The sequence below is a fragment of the Cryptotermes secundus genome, unplaced genomic scaffold, assembly GCF_002891405.2.
Source record: "Cryptotermes secundus unplaced genomic scaffold, Csec_1.0 scaffold44, whole genome shotgun sequence".
Lineage (NCBI taxonomy): Eukaryota > Metazoa > Arthropoda > Insecta > Blattodea > Kalotermitidae > Cryptotermes > Cryptotermes secundus.
In genome coordinates, this window is record NW_019740383.1 from 7,048 (window position 1) to 28,376 (window position 21,329).

General features: G+C 42.3%; 1 protein-coding gene across 2 annotated transcripts; it reads left to right on the top strand.

Annotated features, from left to right (window-relative positions):
* The first annotated feature begins 743 nt into the window (after window positions 1-743).
* Window positions 744-6,946, top strand: LOC111872301 (glucose dehydrogenase [FAD, quinone]). Of its 2 annotated transcripts, none has more exons than XM_023866025.2 (2): window positions 744-828; window positions 4,795-6,946. In XM_023866025.2, exon 2 carries the CDS (start codon window positions 4,919-4,921, stop codon window positions 6,779-6,781), a length of 1,863 nt encoding a protein of 620 aa, XP_023721793.1. In that variant the 5' UTR covers window positions 744-828; window positions 4,795-4,918; the 3' UTR covers window positions 6,782-6,946. The 2 variants fall into 2 exon arrangements, with proteins under 2 accessions (XP_023721793.1, XP_023721792.1); XM_023866024.2 differs by lacking the exon at window positions 744-828 and adding an exon at window positions 2,291-2,591.
* The last annotated feature ends 14,383 nt before the right edge of the window (window positions 6,947-21,329 follow it).

A 21,329-nucleotide genomic window follows, 5' to 3' on the forward strand; every position in this document is an offset into this window, starting at 1 on the left:
CAGCGTGTAGTACTACGAAACGAAATAATGAATTAGATTAATTTTAGGCCTCTAGAGGTTATCAGGCATCGATAAACTCTGTATTAGAAACTAATGATCATTACTTAAAGAGCCGTTTCATCTGGAGGGGTTATTTAGCTACAACATGGGAAAATGATGAATAGTGACCAAATACGAATTTGGAAGGAATGGATTTACGCATATTTCAAGGAACCATTCCGGCATTAGCCTGGAAAGAGAGAGAGGACAGCCATGAGAATCCTCACGCATTCTAACCGGTAACACAACCTACATTCCAACCAATATCTTGCGAATGTAAGTCTATATCTCGCCCTTTAAACTGGGATGGGCAAAATGTTCGCATAAGCCTATGTCAACTCACCAGATTATAACAGACGGACATCAGTTATGGGCGTATAAAATGGGCAAGGTTTTTAAGCGAGTTACTCTTGGCCCTGTAACTACATGCCGTCACATTCCACAAGCATGTAATTTTCAACGGACATATTTGTACAAATATTATATTTCTGGATATTATCTATCGTCCTGTTTTTATCTGAAAACACCGCCCTATTTCAAAATACAGCGTTTCGGAGACTGGATTCTGTCTCCGTCTCCAGGTAAAACCTACTCAGCTGGGCCCAATCGATAGAGTTACTGTACTATTTGCATAGCGCAGAAGCATAAAGTCTCTGAAACGTTAACAGGGAAAACGGCGTTCCTGAGAAGGAGTGAGGAAAAGACATAGCGAGTTCAAACAGTGCCGTTCCAGTTATCAAACTAAAAAGAATTCTACAAGATTTCAGTCGGCTTGAAAGCGAAGCTAAGGTCAGTAAAATAAGAAGGAAAGTTTCTAGATGTGAAACGTTCCTCTCGTACAGCCTAGTCTTCAGCTGCATCCATCGTTTAAGTTTGGGGCCATCAAACAAACTACAATTTTCTATTACGCAACTTTTATTATTGTTCAGAGAATGTGAGGTTTTTAGTCACACTGCTACTTATATTAAGTGTTAGTACAGCATGTTTCGGTCAACACTGTGACCATCCTCAGGTTCTATCTTGATGCTGTTCACGAGCTGATAAACGACATGTGTTTCTATTCCACTACATTATGTCGAAGCTAACAGATTGATTAAAATTAAAAGGTGTCATGTAAAATCTAAGTTTCAGTCACTAATAGGTTGATTAAATTAGTTGTTAGGTTCTTGGTGAATACGAGCAATAGTTGAGTGGGTACCAATTAATAGTATCACAAGAGGATGCTACAATACACAATTTTTAATACTGACTGCGATACTGAGGCCCTGAAATACAAAGAAAGAAGCGACCGGAATGTGAAACTGACTACCACATTCAGCAAATTCCGAAGTATAGAAACAGTGGAACCTCCACTTTCCGACCTCCACAAGCCTTCATGCTGCGGTGGTTAACTAAATGAGCAACAAGCCTACTATACAAAAAAAACTCCGTGGCCTGTAGTCCGCAAGCATACTATACCGACAGAGCGACCGCCGTTTGTCGGTGAAGTTAGTGCCAACTTTTGTGGATAGAGGGTGTCGCGTGGTCAGCGCAACGGATCCCCACGGCCGTTAATCTCGGTTTTTCTAGATCGGAGCCACTTTTTCATTCAAATACCTCCTCAATTATCCTCACGAGGCTGCAACAAGTTTTCCATAGTTTCACCTATCCAAGATCTGAGGTTTACATGGCGGTGAAAATTCGAATTGTGATCTTATGAAGCAGAGTAATGTTGCAGGTGGTTAAAAGGGGTCGGAAGGAGACCTGGTAACCATCTACAAGACAGAGAGACACCTTCAAAACCCGGACGACTACAGTCCATTCCATCCCTTAGTTTCCACAAAACTCTCACGTAAAACATGGAACAAACATATACCGAGAAACCTATTTCAGGAAAATGGTGGAACTAATACTCTCTCTCCAGATATGACAGTGCCATACGTGTGTGTGGAACTTCCGTAGTTCACAATATGCTCGGAATATTTTAAACGAAGAGATTATGCAGCCAGGAGTGTAACAGGTAGGTGTCGAATGGACAGAGAAAGTAAAATCTCCATGAGAAGGAGAAGGTAAATGAAACAAGAAGTGAAAAGAAGAACAGTTAATTTGTAGGTCGACGCTGTAAGACGAAGATGTCTTTAAGATACAAGGCTAAAGAGAGTGAGAGAGAAAAAGAATTACAGGTATAGAATTAGGAGAGGCGTTCCTCCCACCCTGCCACACAATTTCTTTCCACTCCTATACAGTCTTTACAGACGTGAAGTTACAGTCTTAGAGCACAGTTCGCAATATCTTATAGAACCTTGCGTGTTAATAACAAAAGACAGTTACGAAGCGTAACGACTCCATATTGTCCATAGCGCCATTATAACTGTGACTGCTGTTCATAAATTTGCAATGTATTAAGAGTGTAAAGTGAAATTAGCGGGCGTTACTCGATACTGTGAAATGCAGCAGTGAGGTGATAAGTGCAAGGTCACGATCAAACATAACCATACCCGCAGTATCTTTAATTTTACAACTTTCCATTCAAATTGAACGATGAACGAAAAGCGACACTGGAGAAACGAGAGGTAAGATTATATTTTCAGCACAGTGTTAAAATTAATAATATATATATATATATATTATATTTCAGCATCCCGTTGCATTGAGGCATTATCCTTGTCATTAAAGCACCCGTCAATTATGCAACAATATATTTTTAAAATATGAAAGATATCTATAATATGTTTCTCACTAAAATTGCAACTTTAATACTTCACGATGTTGTCAAAATCATAAAATGTCATTAAGACACAAGTTGCAAAATGAGAAGAAACATATGTAAAACTAGAGACATTTTAATAACTTGATGATCATGTTTGGTGTATAAGTTATACTTTTAGTGTCTTAATGACATTTTATGATTTTAACATCATCGTAAAGTATTTAAGTTGCAATTTTGGAAAAAAACATATTTGAGATGTCTTTTATATTTAAAAAAAATATTGTTGCATTATTGACGGGTACTTTAATAATAAGGATAATAATATATATTTTCTGTCTTGAACATCTCACTTTCTAAAAACAGAGATAGATGGTCCTCTAACATTGTGTAAGACAGAAAGAGTTGTATCTATTTCACACTGATGTTTTATATGGAGGGTGTTGTGCAGATATGAAGAACATGAACCTCAACAGTATTCAGGAAGGTGCGAGTATGTTAAATGAATCATGGGGCTCAGATAATACTGTATAATGGAATAACGAGTTCGCCTATTGCATGCAGTTCGAAGTACACATTAGTAAACAACGCGTTGTTCGCTAAATCTTTACGGAGACTAGCACAATGCAACACAGTAAAACTAAATGTACACTTCAGCGTTAACGTAAGGTGAATACGGAATTTAAATTTACTAAACTCAAAGAGATCTCGATGGCCGGTCAAGGTCACTGCTCCTTCGTTTATTACCACAAACAAAAAAATACTGCTACAAGAAATGCGTTTGTGCAGGGGTTTGGTTTTATACGATTACATTTATTGGGTGGTAAGTAGGTCAAGCAGGTAGTGAGGGGTAACCCTATAAATCGGTAGTAGGAGGTGATGGAATGACCTTGAGCGGCCAAAAGAAATGTCCTCAGGAACAGACTGGTGGGGTTAGAGTAAAAAAGAGTACAGTGAATTAATTTAATGAAGACTTATACTATGCAAGTCGATCACGGTGGTCGCGAGGTCTAAGTTATGAAATTTCTCAGTCCGCTCGAACACTGGGATCGTGGGTTCGAATCCTACTCAAGGCATGGATGTCTGTGTTTATTCTCTTTGTGTTAGGTAGCAGCCTTGCGACAAGCTGATCCCTCGTCCCATTGTCTTTGATTAATAAACTGAAGTGAAACGAAGTGTTTCACGAATGCCCTATTCTCCAAGCGGGAGCAACAGGAACAGAAGAAGAATAACAAGAAGAAGAAGAAGACATATTTGGCCTTCTTGAGGAGCCGTCAATTCTGCAGCTACTCAGAATTTCTCAACATCTTATTGAACCCAAAGGTTCATTACTATGTTCACAAGAGCCCTCCACTAGTCCCTATCCTGAGCCAGAACAATCCAGTCCATTACATCCCATTCTACTCTCTCTAAGATCCATTTTAATATTGTCCACCCACCTACGCCTTGGTCTTCCCAGTGGTCTCTTTCCTTCTGGATTTCCCACCTATATCCTATATGCATTCATCTTCACCATTCGTGCTACATGCCCTGCCCATCACATCCTCATTGACTTGATCATTCTAATTATACTTGGAGAACAGTAGAAGTTATGAAGCTCCTCATTATGCAGTTTTCTCCAACCTCCTGTGATTTCATCTCTCTTCCGTCCAAATATTCTCCTCAACACCCTGTTCTCAAACACCCTCAGTCTATGTTCCTCCTTTAATGTCAGAGACCAAGTTTCACACCCAGAGAGCACCGCAGGAAAAAATTAAAGTTCTGTATATTCTAATTTTTATGTTTTTGAACAGCAGAAGGGAAGACAATAAGTTCTGGCCTGAATTGTAGCAAGCATTACCCGAGTCCAATCCCCTCTTAATTTCCTTCTATTTCAGGTTCTGATTTAAATTTCTACTTACTCTAATATAGGAAATAGAATTATCTGTAACTGTAAAGCGAAATGAGCTCAAACACAGGGCAACATCTCATGATTCAGTTGTTGCTCTTCCATATGCCACCCGTGACAAGTGTCGTCAGGTAACGCATAGGAGAAAATAAACCTAAATATGTTCCTGTATGAGTTGCAGAGTTGTCGCGGACTAGAAAGCCAGCGGCGATAAGGAAAGTTATCATGCCACGACGTCCCCTGCTCTACTCGACACCGAGCACACGCTTCAAGATGCTTCTCTGTGGCTGACCGCTAGCGTAAGGATGCCACCAATAACGCTATTCGGAGCGCTTGCCGGAAGCAGCAGTCTCATCTGGGGAATCGTTCCACTGTTCGCCATTGGCTTGGCCTACTTCCGCTACAACACAGTCGATCCCGAATCCAGACCAATAGACATTCATGAAACACTCGCTGAGTATGATTTCATCGTTGTGGGTGGAGGCTCAGCAGGCGCTGTTGTTGCAAACCGCCTGTCAGAAATTTCCAAATGGTCCGTGTTACTGCTTGAAGCTGGTGGAGACGAAACTGAAATCTCCGACATACCGGCTCTTGCAGGATATCTTCAGCTCTCAGACTTGGATTGGAAAATGCAAACTTCGCCGCCGACTGGTTCTCAATACTGCCTTGCAATGCTGGGTGACAGGTGCAACTGGCCACGTGGGAAAGTTCTTGGGGGTTCTAGTGTCCTTAATGCTATGGTATACGTCAGAGGAAATCGGCACGATTATGATCACTGGGCTGAACTAGGGAATGAGGGATGGAGCTACAAAGAAATTCTTCCTTACTTTCTCAAATCAGAAGACAACAGAAATCCTTATCTGGCCACGTCTCCGTATCACTCCAAAGGCGGTTACCTCACCGTTCAAGAGTCTCCCTGGAGAACACCTCTTGCGCTTGCGTTCCTGCAGGCCGGTACTGAACTGGGATACGAAAACAGAGATTGTAACGGCGAGTTTCAAACAGGTTTCATGATAACTCAGGGAACTATTAGAAGAGGTTCAAGATGCAGCACGGCGAAAGCCTTCCTGAGGCCAGTACGTTTACGAAGAAACCTTCATATAGCCATGCATGCTCATGTCATGAAGATACTGATAGATTCTTCGGGCACAAACGGTCGCTCGAGAGCGAAGGCAGTAGAATTCATGAGGAATAGCAATTCGCATATAGTGAGGGCTCGACGTGAAGTGATACTGTCTGCAGGTGCCATAGCATCGCCACAGTTGCTGATGCTTTCCGGTATCGGTCCCAAAGAACATCTCCAACAATTCAATATACCTGTAATCCAGGATCTGAAAGTTGGGAATAACTTACAAGATCACGTGGGTTTAGGCGGTTTAACTTTCGTTGTGGATGCACCCGTCACTTTCAAGAAAGCTCGTTACCAGACAATACCAGTGGCATTAGAATATATTATAAACGAGCGTGGTCCACTAACTAACCTGGGTGTGGAAGGAGTTGCTTTTGTCAACACAAAATACGCCAACACCTCCATAGACTGGCCAGATATCCAGTTTCATTTTGCCCCAAGTTCCATAAACTCCGACGGTGGAGAACAAATACGAAGAGCCCTTGGACTGCGTGACAGGGTGTACAACACAGTGTACAAACCCCTCGTTAAGGCAGAAACTTGGACGATTTTACCCCTGCTCCTGCGACCTCGAAGTAGAGGGTGGGTTCGTCTGAGAAGTGCGAATTACTTGCACCAACCCGAGTTAATACCAAACTACTTTGCTTATCCTGAGGACGTTGCAGTGTTGATAGAAGGTATTAGAACAGCTATTAACGTATCTTCAACACTTGCGTTTCAGAGGTTCGGTTCGAGACTTCATACGATCCCAATGCCTGGATGTGGAGCACACACTTTTAATTCTGACGGGTACTGGGAATGTGCGTTGCGTCACTTCACGTTTACTATTTACCATCCGTCTGGGACCTGTAAGATGGGCCCGGATACAGACCCTGATGCTGTGTTAGATCCAAGACTTAGAGTACGCGGAGTGGAGGGACTCAGGGTAATAGATGCATCCATAATGCCTACGATTATCAGTGGGAATCCCAATGCTCCCGTAATAATGATAGGCGAGAAAGGAGCTGATATGATCAAACAAGACTGGAACGTAGTCTGAATGATGAATGCCGTCTTCTGGAATGTGGCGCCGTGTAGATGTTGTGTAAGCCGACGTTTCGGAAGAGCGTATCGCCTCCATCTTCAGGGTATAAAAATCCGGGAACGAGGAACCAGCGTGAGCAGGTGGCTGGTATAAAAAATTAGCGAGCGACGAACCAGCTCGCGGATTTTTATACCCTGAAGATGGAGGCGATACGTACTTCCGAAACGTCGCTTTACACGATACCTACACGGCGCCACATCCCAGAAGACGGCATTCGTCATAGTCACCGCCGTGAAACCCTCAAATCCTATATAATCTGAATGACGATTATGGGTAACTTTTGTAGGCCTTGTTTTCTCAGTTTCCAAATTATAGCTGTGCATTAATGTTCAAAATAATATGCTATAAAATATTTTTAGGTTATGTTCCTTTCAATTACAATTTATGTTAATAGCAATTTAAGTCAGAATACATTTCATTTTTGGCACAGTAACATGGAAGTTGTACTTTACATTAGTGTGCCTTTTTATTATAGCTAGTGGGGTGGGACTGAGTCCCTTGTACTGCGGCCACTTCTGGCCTATTGCACCAGCCCCAGATGATAGGTGAGGGTGATTGTGGACCAATATACGTGTATGTGCTCATCAGGCAGCTGACTTCGACTAAAAAGCAGGGTAATCAGTCATTAAGAACATAATACCTATAGTTATGTTAACACTGCAACACACGCTTTATCGTCAGGTAGGCATTACAGCAACGTCCACAGCAATGACAGCAAAGATGAAGAGAATCGTTGAATCAAAATGAAGTCCTATTTGAGGGGTAATACAACAAAAGGCACACAAAAATTAAACATATATGTCTATGAACTGCAACTGGCAGGCCTCTACCGGGTTTTCAAGGAGTGAGATTAAAAAAAAAACACTAGTCATGATATGAGCAATTAGTTAAAGTGAAAATTATATTTTAATGGAAATGCATATCTTCATTAAAAAGCTGAATGGTGTCATGTCTTCAATTCAGAGATTCCTACAGTACTGAAGTTGACGTTTCATTTCTTTGTTTTGGTATGTTGTGCATGTATTACGATGAAAACAGTACCTGGAATAAATGTTTCTTTTTTACTTTTGAAATTCCCATTTTATTGAAATATCGGACATTTCTACGAAAGCATACCAAACCCCATTACATGTACATCCTAATTCCCGATACATCCATATGGATTTCAAGCCTCTAACTAGGACAAAGGATTTCTTTCAATTCTCCTAATCATTCCAGCCGCACTATGAACTTTAGCTCGACTCAGCCTATAACAGAAATGAGTACCAGGAATCTTCCTGCGGGGAAAGGGCGGCCGAAGCGCAAGGCTGACAACCTCACCGCCATCTGTGAGCCGACTGTCTAGAGAAAATTTTGGAGTCTTGACGTCTAACAACCCTATGGGCCTCCATGGCCTGCTGCAGGGATAGCTTTACCTTCATTTTTACCTTACCTTCGATACAACAAGGACATTAATTTACTGAATATTTAATTAAAATATCGTCCGTTTTAGTGCATGGCCGCATATTATTCAGATTCTAGAAATATAAAACTATCACTTGATTAAGCTCATAAGGATTATATTTCTAGTGCTTCGTCAAGAAGAGCGTCAGTATTTGACTTGTCAATAGTACATAGGGCTAGACATAATTTGCTCTTTCATACACTATTAAAGGCGTAAGTATTCACTTCACACCAAACTTCATCCGTCTTGGCGAACAGCTTGATGACTTTATGAAAGAAAAGAAATTCTGGTAAGACAAACTTCTAAATTGCTGCTGGTCCTCGCCAGCACAATGATTCTTGGTTCCTACGTCTCTGAGAGCTGTCACTCTTCTGGAAAGAACTAATCGCTTATTTTCCTTAGCTACGATATGAACCGCATAGAAAATGACGCCTCCAAGAATTCTTCTTTGACGCGGGATCGTGTTTACCGAGCTGTCACCTAGCAACGATAGGTGGATATACAGACAGACCCACAGACACGCCTTTGATAAGACAAGGGCCGCACAGAAAATGACACGTCCAACAATTCTTCTACTGTTGCGTGTATTCACTGCTGCGGAAACGTGTTTGCCGAGCCGTTGCCTAGCACCGAAAAAAGAGATACACTTAACCTAGCCATTCTGTTGCAACGACAGGAGGGATACACATATGCAAGTACAGACACAGACTTATGGAATGGATTTATGACGTACCCCATTGAGACTGGCTCAGCTGCCATGATATACATACCAAGTTTCATAAAGATCGGTTCTGGCATTCAAAAGTCATTAGGTGGGAAACAGAGGCGCACACATGATTGAGATCGCATAAGCATACTCTAGGAAAGTAGGCTAAAAATACGTACATGCCAGAAATCGATTGATTGTTGACTGTATGCAGACTGGAAATCCCCCACTTGGGAAACCCACAGGCCGACTTACAGAACGCCAAAACTAACATCGATACAATTTCATTCTCCATTTCTCAACATGTCAGACTGTATCCTTAAAAATATGTCAGTATGATGACGGGAAATGTGACAATGGGGGAATAGAATGGTATTCCTTGAGCTATCCTCGTCACTGTAATCTGCTTCCCCTTAAGTCAATATTGTACTAATGCACTAATACAGTTCCTGCTTTAACACGTCTAAAAGTTATTCTCACATAAACGCGGAAGAACAGTTGGTTGAGACACTATGCCAAAGAGGGAAGGTCGTAGGTTCGATTCCCGACGAGGTCATTAGATCCAATTGACCTAATCCTTCCAGCAGCCCTATAGCACTGAGGTGGATAACAGAAATGAGTACCAAAAAACTTCCTGGGGGTAAAAGGCAGACGGTGGTTTTTTATTGTGAAAAATAACTGTAAATACAAAAAAGGCCTACGCAATGCCCATCGGCCCTCTGTAGATAGGCCGTTGAGTATGGCTGACAACCTCCTCGCCATCTGTGAACCTACTGTCTATTCATAATGTGGGAACCTCGACGACTCACAACCTTATGGACCTCAACGGCCTGTTACATGGATTGCTATACCTTTACAAAAACTCCTGAAATATTTCATTTTTTTTTTCAAAACCAGGTAGCTAGATGAGACCTGAAGTTCTAACGGCGGTCGACATGAACATTAAGGTCTTCTGGGATACGCCATTCAGTTCGGTAGGCCGACGCCAGCGTTTCGGAGGAATATGCTACCTCCATCTTCGGAGTGGCCTAAGCACGGAGGAAGCAGGTTCCTCCGTACCTTGATACACGGTGTCACATCCCACAAGACGGTAATATTGAAGGTGCCTAGAATTACCTTCCCTCACTTATTTTCATTTTTCTTTCAATGCACCTTTTACGATCTATAACACGTATGATCCTTTTAAGGGTTTAGGGATTTACTTTTAACTTGACAGTGAAATTTTACGCTTTACTTTGACATCCCTAAGAATCAAAACACTTCAGCAACGAGAAGCAGTGGATTAACGTCGTTTGTACAGGCGACAGCACCGCTATCGTACGGCAAATCTTAGGAACTAGGATGTAATAATGAGATTACACGCAGTCAAATTGATTATGTCTCCAGCAAACAGATGGAGCTCAATAGCTTTCCCTAGAAGCTTCTACGCTGCGGAGAGTGAAAGCTTGTGGCAAGGTTCAGATTACTCGGCACAATAACGTAATGTAACGTACGTAACTATATGAAGAGAGACTTCAAGATTCTGAGTCTGCATTACATGATTAAACCTGAGCTCCGCGGCAAACCAGGAAAATCAAAGATAAGAATGGCATTGCCAAAAGAGTTACACTGTGCGTGGAGGTCTAAAACAACCAAGCGACTCAGCATCGCTAATTCGCACCCGGGAGGTCTCCGATGACGTTCCGGCCACAGAAACTGGTTATCCTGACTGAAATTTTTCGTTACCCACCTTTTCATTACCATTGCGTCTGCTTTCCGCAGTGATGAAATTGAGAATACACAAACCAGTAATTTTAATAGTTGTTTTGTTTAAGTGTTGGGAGTGGTGTTCTCTGTAATGCAGGCTGGGTACGAGCAATTGGGAACTGTTCACTGTACGGCACAAATACACAGAGCAGGGATAGCGCAGTTGGTACAGCGACTGGCAACGGGCTGGATGACCAAAGGGTTGGAGTTCGAGCCCCGATGGTGGGCAAGAATTTTCACTCGCCCATGTCATCCACACCGGTTCTGATGTTCCCCCAACCTCCTATTAAATGGGTGCCGGGGGTTCTTTCCCCGGGGGTAAAGCAGTCGGGGTGTGAAGCTGACCACTCACCTCCAACTAGTGCCGAGGTCAAGAAAATTTGGACTCATACATCCACTCCCCCATACGTTTTCAAGTCATAGTTCTTAATTAGTTAAATTCGCTTAGTGGGGGGGGGAGGAGTCCAGCTGGGTCCACTCGGCAAGGTGGCCACTGATTGCCCTATTGTACCTGCCCCGGGTGATTATGATGGAGAATTAAACACAATAGATCATTGAAGGTCGCAGTGCGAGGGCCAGTTTTATGGCTCACCCATGGACAATTAGGTGGAATGAAGATTGGTAGGGGAAACCGAAGTACTCGGAGAAAACCCGCCCCACCGCTACTTTGTTCACCACAAATCCCACTTTACCAGACCCGGGATCGAATCAGGGCCGCCGCGGTAAGAAGACAGCGTCTAACCGCTTGAGCTATAGCGCGGCCTTTCCTAATTAGTTAAGCACAGGGACAATTTTATCTTTTTACTTTACGTTTGAGTGACAAGCACGTAACTTTGGAAATAAAGTGCTCTGCAAATACCTGTACCTATTAAAAGAAGCATAAAATTTTCATCTTCGAATACCACATAACAAGTAACTTCGTGGTCCTGTGACAACGAAACGTAGAAAGTTGTGACCGGCACGGCGTGTGGGCAGTATAGGGGAGATACGCAATGTATACTTGCACAAAATTTCTGAGGTTGAAATATTTGGAAAGCCGAGAATGAACTGAAAGGATAAAATTTGGGTGGATCTTAAGGAAATTGGTTGTCACAGTGGGAGGTGGATGGAACTGGCTCAGGATTATGAGTGATGGCGAGCTTTGGTATTATAGCTCTATCGAAGTCAGGCTGTAACTAACTGTTCTTCCCACTATTCTGCCAATGCGATATGCTGGCAGGTTAGCCTGACTGATACTTGCCGGTCTTACCTTCTCGCTCCAGACAAGTGGCGTAATAGCGCCTTCAAACAGGTTACGAATAATTCCGAACACTCTAAAGCTAATCTTGCCCCTCTGTCTTAGGAGGACATGGCAAATGCGTTTAGAGGAACAAGCAGAATAAAGCTCCGAGCATTCCAGATATATATCAAGCTGCGGTCGTTGTATGTCTTGAATTAAGAGTTTTCGGTATTCAATGACAGAGATCGGTGGTCCCTATAACAGAAGAGGAAGTGACGGTGAAGAAAAATCCTGTCTTCCTGCCACTGTGGGAAAGAGAACCACGCTCGACTACCAAGTAACCAATTATTTTCTCAAATGAGATGTTCCGGCTCATCTGCTGAGTTCATCCAAATTCGTCCTTCATAGCTATAGCGTCATTTCACATGTTATAATCCAAGTAGCTGATGGAACGTTGTTAAATCTCTGAAATAAAGCGGTTACTGTATGTAAGCCCACAAAATGTTTTAACGTTACAAATAGAACACTGTGAACTGAAGAAAGCAGTTTTCTGGGATGTGGCGCCGTGTAGATATTGTATTAACCGAGGTTTCGGAGGAACGTATCGTCTCCATCTTCAGGTCAGATGGAAAAAGAAGAAAAATCGGCGAGCGAGGAACCAGCGTGAGAAGGTGCTGGCAGACTAATGTCGAGTCGAATAACACCGTGAACTGTGTATCGGTTTTATATAATTCTCACAATAAACGGTTATTTGCCGCCGAACAGCACTAATTGGCTATCTTTATGAAGCAGAGGAAGCGTGTTTTCTATGAACATGTGATGTGCTTCTGGGCGTTCGTAACGGAAAGTCGTGAAATGCGCCCATTGGAATATTATATTTAAGCATTCTGTTACCCTCTATAAACTTCGTCCTAGTGCAACAATTTGTTGTAGTTCTTTTGTCTTCTTTTCTTCTACACTACATGTTTCGGCCGTAAATGTGTAGTACATGTAGTGTAGAAGAAAAGAAGACAAAAGAAGTACAACAAATTGTTGCACTTAGGACGGAGTTTGTGGCACCCATTAGCTTTTCCACGCCTGTCCTGCTTTCGTTCCGCGAGTAAAAACTGCTGATTAACGGATTTTATAAAATTTCATATTGGGAAGTTGTACTAAATTTTTAAGACATAATTTTGATTAAAAAAGCAACGATTACATATTTGCGTTTTCGTGTAACGGGCACATAACTCGCTAAATCCTTACTGAAAAGCAGAATGTTTCGAAGAGACAATGCAGACGAAAAAAACAACAACATATTTTACATCCAATGTGGGACACGGTCTTTTGTATGTTTTCCCTTTCGAGATAATTACATAAAAGTGTAAGCATCAGAATTGTTACGATGAGCCCACATTTAGTAGCTATTAAAATATTTTTTTATTGCTAGTGGGGTGGGACTAAGTCCCTTGTACTGCGGCCACTTCTGGCCTATTGTACCAGACCCAGATGATGGGTGAGGGTTATTGTGGAGAAATTGGTGGTATGAAGATTGGCAGGGGAAACCGAAGTACTCGGAGAAAACTTGCCCCAGCGTCACTTCGTCACCACAAATCCCACTTGACCAGACCCGGGATCGAACCCTGGCCGCCGCGGTGGGAAGCCAGCGACTAACCGCTTGAGCTATATTAAAATATTACACAAACTTCATGCTTCAGAAGGTTAAACATTATCTTCCGTCCATATCTACTCGTGCACACAGAAACATGGAGTTTCACTGCCTGTTAAAAAAAAAGAAGGCTAAGAGGAGAGTGCAGCAGACTTGACATTAAGAATACATTAGCGTTCAGTGGGGCAACGCAACGGGGCCAACGGTATACTTCTTGCACACGCAATCCAGAAGTACCGTGAATTAAGAGTTGAAATACAACTGCAGTAACATCTATGACGATACTGCGCAACAGATGTGAATTATGTATTCTATTCATCATCACGTCATAACTGTTTGGTGCTGCCGGCTGCCTGACTAAGTTGGCTGTACCATCTTCTGATTTTTGGTTCTCAGTACAATTTGCTACGACGCACGTCGCTTTTGCACATGCTGCGCTACCTTGCACGAAGCCTGCAGGTATGGACACACAAATCTGAGCCTCTGCAATAAGCGTAAAGTGACCGCGACTTCCACAATGGAGAAGACAGACGAAACAACACTGGTAGATAGGGCGCAGTATAGTATGACCGAGCATACCAGAATGTTCAACATGCGCTCCGTATTCAAGATGGCATATTTTTTTCCTATGGTGCTACAGCCCCAATTTGGGTCTAGGCCTACCTCCATGAAACTCTCCGTTTCACGTCGGTTTACTAGATCTTACACATACGGTAGGACTCCTTAGGCGAGTGATCAGCTCCTCCCAAGGCCTCTACCTGTAGATAAACACAGAAAAAACGCACACAAACATCCATGCCCTGAGTGGGATTCGAACCCACGATCCCGGCTTCCGAGCGAGCGAAGACAGTGCATGCCTTAGATCGCTCGGTTAGCGTGACCGCAAGATGGCATATGGGACACAAAAATTCGGCCAGTCTTACGCCCAATAAAGTTAGACAAAAGGCGTCTTGTTAGCGTACGTGAGCTTTCCCCGAAGAGAAAACTCATGCCTCAGCATTATATTATATGGCTTCACTCCTCTTTGTATCGCTTTACGACCAAGCCTTGGAACAATATTTGTTCCTGAAGCCTCGCAGTGTCGGTGACTTGCTACGGCAAGACCTCGTAACCTTGTTTAGGAACATGGTAAGCACAGCCTTCAGGGATGTCGAAACGTTCTATCTTATAGGATGTGACTCCGTGTGGTCCGGTACACGTTTACTGACACTTCGGAGGAGAGTACAACCTCCATCTTCAGGGTCGAAGAGTAAGGTACCCAAGCACCAAACATGATTCTCTACTGTTCAAAGACTGTTCGGAATTACAGCTATGCAGCTTTTTTATTGTGGGGAAAAAATATTGTAAACACAAAGACGGCCTAAGCAATGTCCATCAGGCCTTCTGTAGCATATTCTTATATACTGTACATCTTATTCTATTACAGCGGTCTCCCTGCTATTCTTAATATAGATCTTAACTTAAATATGAGAATATACTGTTAATAATCAGGAATGTTGCTTATGAAGTAACAAACGCTTTGCAGAAATCTATTTCTTCTAGCTTTAAGAGCTCTATAACTGACTTTGGGCATTCTTTTTCGGTCTTCGCAGACAAAATGTTCATCCCTGTTGTCCTTTGGTCCTCGTACCGCTTACATTTTCTGCTATGCAGCTGCTAAATAATGTAGCGTGGCGACATCTATGAGGGACAACAGCAGTTAACAACAATCGTCAGACATTGCGCCCGTCCATCTACTTTTACAGCTGTAATGACGCTGTTTTCTGGTCTTCGAACGAGTCTCGACTAATATTCTGTTATAGAAATATAACTTCTGGTCACAACTAGATGGATAAGACACCACAACTTTATGAAATAAAATTGAAAGTGTCAACAAAACAAACATCTTTTGTTGTAACGCATTCTTCTCGTGATGTTCTCCTATCAAGGTCACAATCGTCAAACAGATATGAAGATTATGAAAAGGTGAGTTATGGCAGTGGTTGCACCCAACCGATCACCTATCAAAAGCGGCTCAAGGGTTAATTTCAGAAACGAAGTACTGCAATATTATTTTTCCCCCTTGGCGCTACAGCCCCAATCTGGGCCTTGGCCTACTTCCATGAAACTCTCCGTTTCACTTCGGTTTACTAGGTCTTAGACATTCGGTAGGACTCCTTGGCCGGGTGATCGGCTCGTCACAAGACCTCTACCTGTACAAAAACACAGAAAAACTCGCGCGCGCGCACACAATTCAATCAGGAGCCTCATTTCTGCTATTGCTATTCCCGGTCAGATGAAGTGAAGTTAAAATTATCAAATGGGTCTGTTTTGGAGTCACTGGATTTAGAAAATGGCAATGATCGCTTTATTTACTCTACTGAGCCGATAATCAATAACCATCTTAATATCCACTATACAATACACAGACTCATGTGTACGTACGAACAAACGGACAAACAATTCTATGATCAATTGAGTGACGTCAGCCGCCGCTGACACCGATAACACCCTTCAACATTCAAAACAGATTTACTGTCACATCCACACAGACCCCCACAAGTCGATGCACGACGGGTTAGTCGTTCACAATACCAAGAACATTCTATAGTAAAGCCCGCCCGCCTGCCTGTCTATCTATCTCTATCTATATTCCTGTTGCTCCCACTTGGAGCAGAGGGCATCCGGAAAACGCTTCCTTTCACTTCAGTTTCACAGTCCTCAGACAGTCAGTAGGACTCCTTGGATGGGGGATCAGCCTGACTCAAGGCCACTACCTACACAGGACAACACAAACACAGAATAAACGCACACAAACATCCATGCCTTAAGCGGGATTCGAACCAAAGATCCCAGAGTTCGAGTGGGTGAAGACAGTTCATGCCTTAGACCGCGCGGCCACTGTGATTGGCAGTAAAATATATTTTAAAGAGGTAATATTTCCCGAGAGAGAACAATGCCCGTGTTTGACACATAACCCATTCCTGTTCAATTTCTTAAAGTTTTACGATATTATTATTTCAGTGGTTTCACGAATCTGTATTTATTTGCTCTCTTAGCGGCCTCCGTAGTCTAGGGGTAACGCTCCCACTTCATGACTTAAGGTACGCGGGTTCAAACCCGGCGGAGGTCGTGGAAATTTAATGGCGGAAAAATTCAGGGAACAAGTCCTCCGGGAGGGACTTTAAGCCGTGGGTCCCGTGTCGTAGATTTACGGCATGTAAAAGAATCTCATGTCTCTAGGAGACCTCTGACCTAAATTTGGCAAAAAAGTTTCCCGCCCAAAGTAGTTTCCAATGCCTCCGATAGATCGAGAACTATTAGGTACCACTGCCAGAGGAGGGGGGACCTCTCTGACAGAAAGGGACTAACTATTAGATACCACTGCCAGTAGAAGGTTGGAACCTCGCTGGCAGAAAGGGGCTTATAGCGAGCACCAGTACCGGTAGGGTATGGAGACAGTAGAAATTAAAAGGGGGACGCACAATGGATCAATAACTGGTCTAAGTGCATGGGGAAACCCACCCCTTCTATACTCAATTCAATATTTGCTCGCTTCACTGCTGCAGCAACCTGCTACGTTTTAAAGATCAGCCACCATTACCAGAAAACCTCAAAAGTGTGAACTGAGCGCCAACACAGCAAGAAAGGCAAATTTGAACTCGCCTGCATAAGGAGACGTGTAATCCAGTCTGGAGACAAACACGTTTTCCAAATGTGTTCTTTGCGTCTTTACATAAGTTATCTCTCTGCTCTTAAACATTACCGTTGATATCTAATATTGCAAAGAAACAGATAAAACTGACGGTGTTACTCAGAATACGAAAAGAAACACCATAAAAATTCCTCGAGTTATAGTCACTTCCTGCATCGATTAACGATTTATTATAAAGTCATTCTGTAAAGTGACAGTGGCCCAAAAACCAAGTGTACGGTCGGGAATACTGGGGTTTGGACTTGTCCACTGTCCAGTATTCTAAACAACACAACGTTTCGGACATTGGATCTGTTTCCATCAGCAGGGACGGGGTGGGAGACACCTACTCTGATGGGTCCGTTAGAATAAGACGACATGAATCACTGAACATATTTCTAACGGACCCAACAGGTGTCTCCAACTCCTTCACCTGAGGACCGAAACACACCAAATTTCCGAAAAGTGATGTTCTTTATAAAACCGTAAGATGGACAAGTCCAAAACCACAGTAATCACGAGTGTTACATATTATCGTCAGAACACTTTAGAACCGAAGTGTACAGTATCCAGCGACACACATCAATTAATAATTCATTATCCAATTACCACCTCCCTTATATTCTCTCTCCAGTTTCGTAACTAGCTAAATCCATGGAACTGAGCCCTTCTGGAGAAGCTGACAGTTGTGCAGCCACGGAAGAATTTCTCAACATCATACGGAACCCGGAGGTTCATTACCGTGTTCACAAGAGCCCTCCACTGATCCCTATCCTAAGCCAGATCAATCCAGTCCATTTCACCCATTCCTATCTTTCATTTTAATATTATCAACTCACAAACGTCTTGGTCAACCTAGTGGTTACTTTCCTTCTGGATTTCTCAGCAAAGCTGACCACTTACCTCCAACTAGTGCCGAGGTAAATAAAAACGCGAGTCCATACATCCACTCCCCCACACGTCTTCATTGTGCAGTGTTTAATTATTTAAGCACGGGGACAAATTTTTTTCCTACAATGTTACGTTCATCTTTCCTGGTTTAAATACTTTTCTTCCACTCCTTTTTCCTCTTTACCGAAAACCCACTACGTACTCTTTCACCTACTTCATCTTTATAGTCACTTCTATCCTTACATGAACGCATGAGGTTTAACGACAACGTTTGAACGATACAGGAAAAATAGTCTATTTGAAGAAAATATCCTCCCATTCGCCTGGACGTACTGAGGACGAAACGAAAAATAAAAGAGTTACGATGTCCGTTTTGTCAGTCGACATTCGAAAGTGGTTTATTCAGTATACAAGTTGGACGAGTTACCGCTGTGCTAGGGCCGCGCCATAGATCAAGCGGTTAGTCGCTGGTTTCCCACCGCGGCGGCCCGGGTTTGATCCCGGGTCTGGTCAATTTGGATTTGTGGTGGACATAGTAGCGCTGGGGCAGGTTTTCTCCGAGTACTTCGATTTCCCCTGCCAATCTTCATTCCACCAATTGCTCCACAATCACCCGGGGCTGGTACAATAGACCAGAAGTGGCCGCAGTACAAGGGACTTAGTCCCACCTAGCAGTAAAGAAAAATAATACCGCTGTGCTAACCACGCTGGTATTCCCCGTTAAATTCTTTCTAATTTCCTTCTGACTTCCGTTCATTCCTACCTTCCATGTCCCTTCTTTACTTTCTTCCTTGCTTCCTTCCGCCGTATCTCCCTCTCTTTCTTACTTTCTGTGTTTTCCGCTTTCTCCCTCTTTATGGCTGTATTTCGTGAAGCATGACAAATGTCTTATATTCAGTCACATACAGCATTAAGGCGTAAGAGACTGATACGCGTGCTCAGCTACCTTAATTATGTTGTCTGGAATTCAGTAATTGGTCCAAACATGTTAATAGCTGGTTCGTGTACTGCGTAGGCAGTGAAAGTTGTTATTAAACACCAGCAGCGCACTGCACAATCATGTCACCTGAAACAGTCCTCCATTTTGTAATTCTGTCGCCACACGTGATTTCGAAAAGGCCCTCTCATCAGGTTCCTTTACTGCCAGTATGCAATGACTTCCTATTCAAACCAACTGGCATGAAAATGCGTAAACTGATTCAAAATTATTATTATGATGGGAAAACGCACGCAAGGACGTACGCGCGCACACAGACACTGTATCCAAAGTGTACCTTTCAGGAAATAGAGGAAAAAATGCACGCTCTAGATTTTTTATATATAAAAAGTCTGTATCAAGAGAATTCATATACGCCGTATAATTAACAGTTTTTAACACGGTATCTACGGGTCTACAGGTTCTAAATGACGAGATTCCACCGTCTCAGTTCGAGAGCTGTAATATTCATACACACAACGCACTCGTGGGTTATGTAACTAAATCCTTCTAGTGACTAGCACGTGTATTTGATAAATTCCGCAAATACTCTCACACTCAGGGGAGCGTGACCATTAGACGGAATATGGATTGGATGATTGGATTTTTTGACACCTTACACACACTACTCTGAACTACAGTTAATTACAGAGCCATCACTAGTCTACACACTTTACAGTTCATCGTTACACACACACTAGGGTCCTCAGTCATCACTAGTCGTATCCTTGCAACGGATTTCAACACAATAGTTACATGAGTCTCAGTGCAACTACAGCACACATGAAGTCTTCCTTGCACAGCCTAATTCCTTTCATGCCATCATCTTCGATTGCAGTCTCAACAAGAGTTCGCATGAAATTAGTAATGATAATGGAGTTAGAGTAGTAAATTTGCCACATCCAATAAGTCTGTCAAAATTACAACGTTCCCACATCGTAACTTTCACAAATTTATGTAGACATCTCCTGATGGAAATGCTCACAATGAAACTGACCATATTTTGATAGATAGGAGACGGTATTCAAGCGTAGTTGATGTCTGATCATTCAGGGCAGTAGATTGTGATACTGACCACTACCTGGTGGTGGTAAAAGTTAGGGAGAGACTGGCAGTAAATAAACAAAAAACGTACAGAGTTCAAACGGAGAAATTCAATCCCAAGAAATTAAAAGTGGTGGAGGATGAAGAGCAATATCGTGTTGAAATCTCAGACAATTTCGAATCTTTGGAACACTTAGATGATAAGGCGGATATTAAAAGAATAATGGAAACTATTACAGAGAATATCAAACTGTCAGATCAACGGAGTCTAGGTTATTATGAACCAAACAAGCACACGCAATGGTTCGACGAAGGATGCTCAGAATTATTAGATCAAAGAAAACAAGCCAAACTGCAGTGGTTATAGAATACAAGTGAAATGAATAAGGACGATCTGAACAACATAAGACCTGAGGCCAGCTGGCATTTCAGGAATACAAAAAGAGAATATCCGAAAGATAAAATTAATGAGCTTGCAAGGTACAGTAAAAACAAGAACATTAGAGACCTTTTATAGAGGAATAAATGAACTTAAGGGAGCTTACCAACCTAGAAGTAACTTAGTGAAGGAGGAGAAGTATATTATTGTACTGACTGTAGTAATCATCGTGGGATATCATTGCTATCAACGTCATACAAAATTTTATCGGATATCTTTCTCTTAAGTTTAAGTCCACATATAGATAACATTATTGGGGATCATCAATGTGAGTTTCGACGTAACAGATCAACTACCGATTAAATTTTTGCATTAGTCAGATACTGGGAAAAAATGCAGTATGATGAGACTTGAATAGACTTGAATAAAGTGCATTACTAAGTCAGGAGGGAAGTATTCTCACACAGTTTCGGGTACCCATGAATCTAGTTAGGTTGATTAAAATGAGTTTGAACGAAACACAGTAATATAGGTAAACATCTGTCTGATAATTTTCCTATCCAGAATGGTCTAAATCAAGGAGATGTTTTATTGCCAATTCTTTTCAACTTTGCTTTAGAATATGCCATTGGGGAAGTCCAGGAAAACCAGGTGTGACTGAGACTAAAGGGGACATATCAGCTGCTGGTCTACTGCGAGATAACATAGATACCATAAAGAAAACCCCAGAAACTTTAACTGATGCTAGTAAGGAGCTTGGTATAGAAATAAACGCAGAGA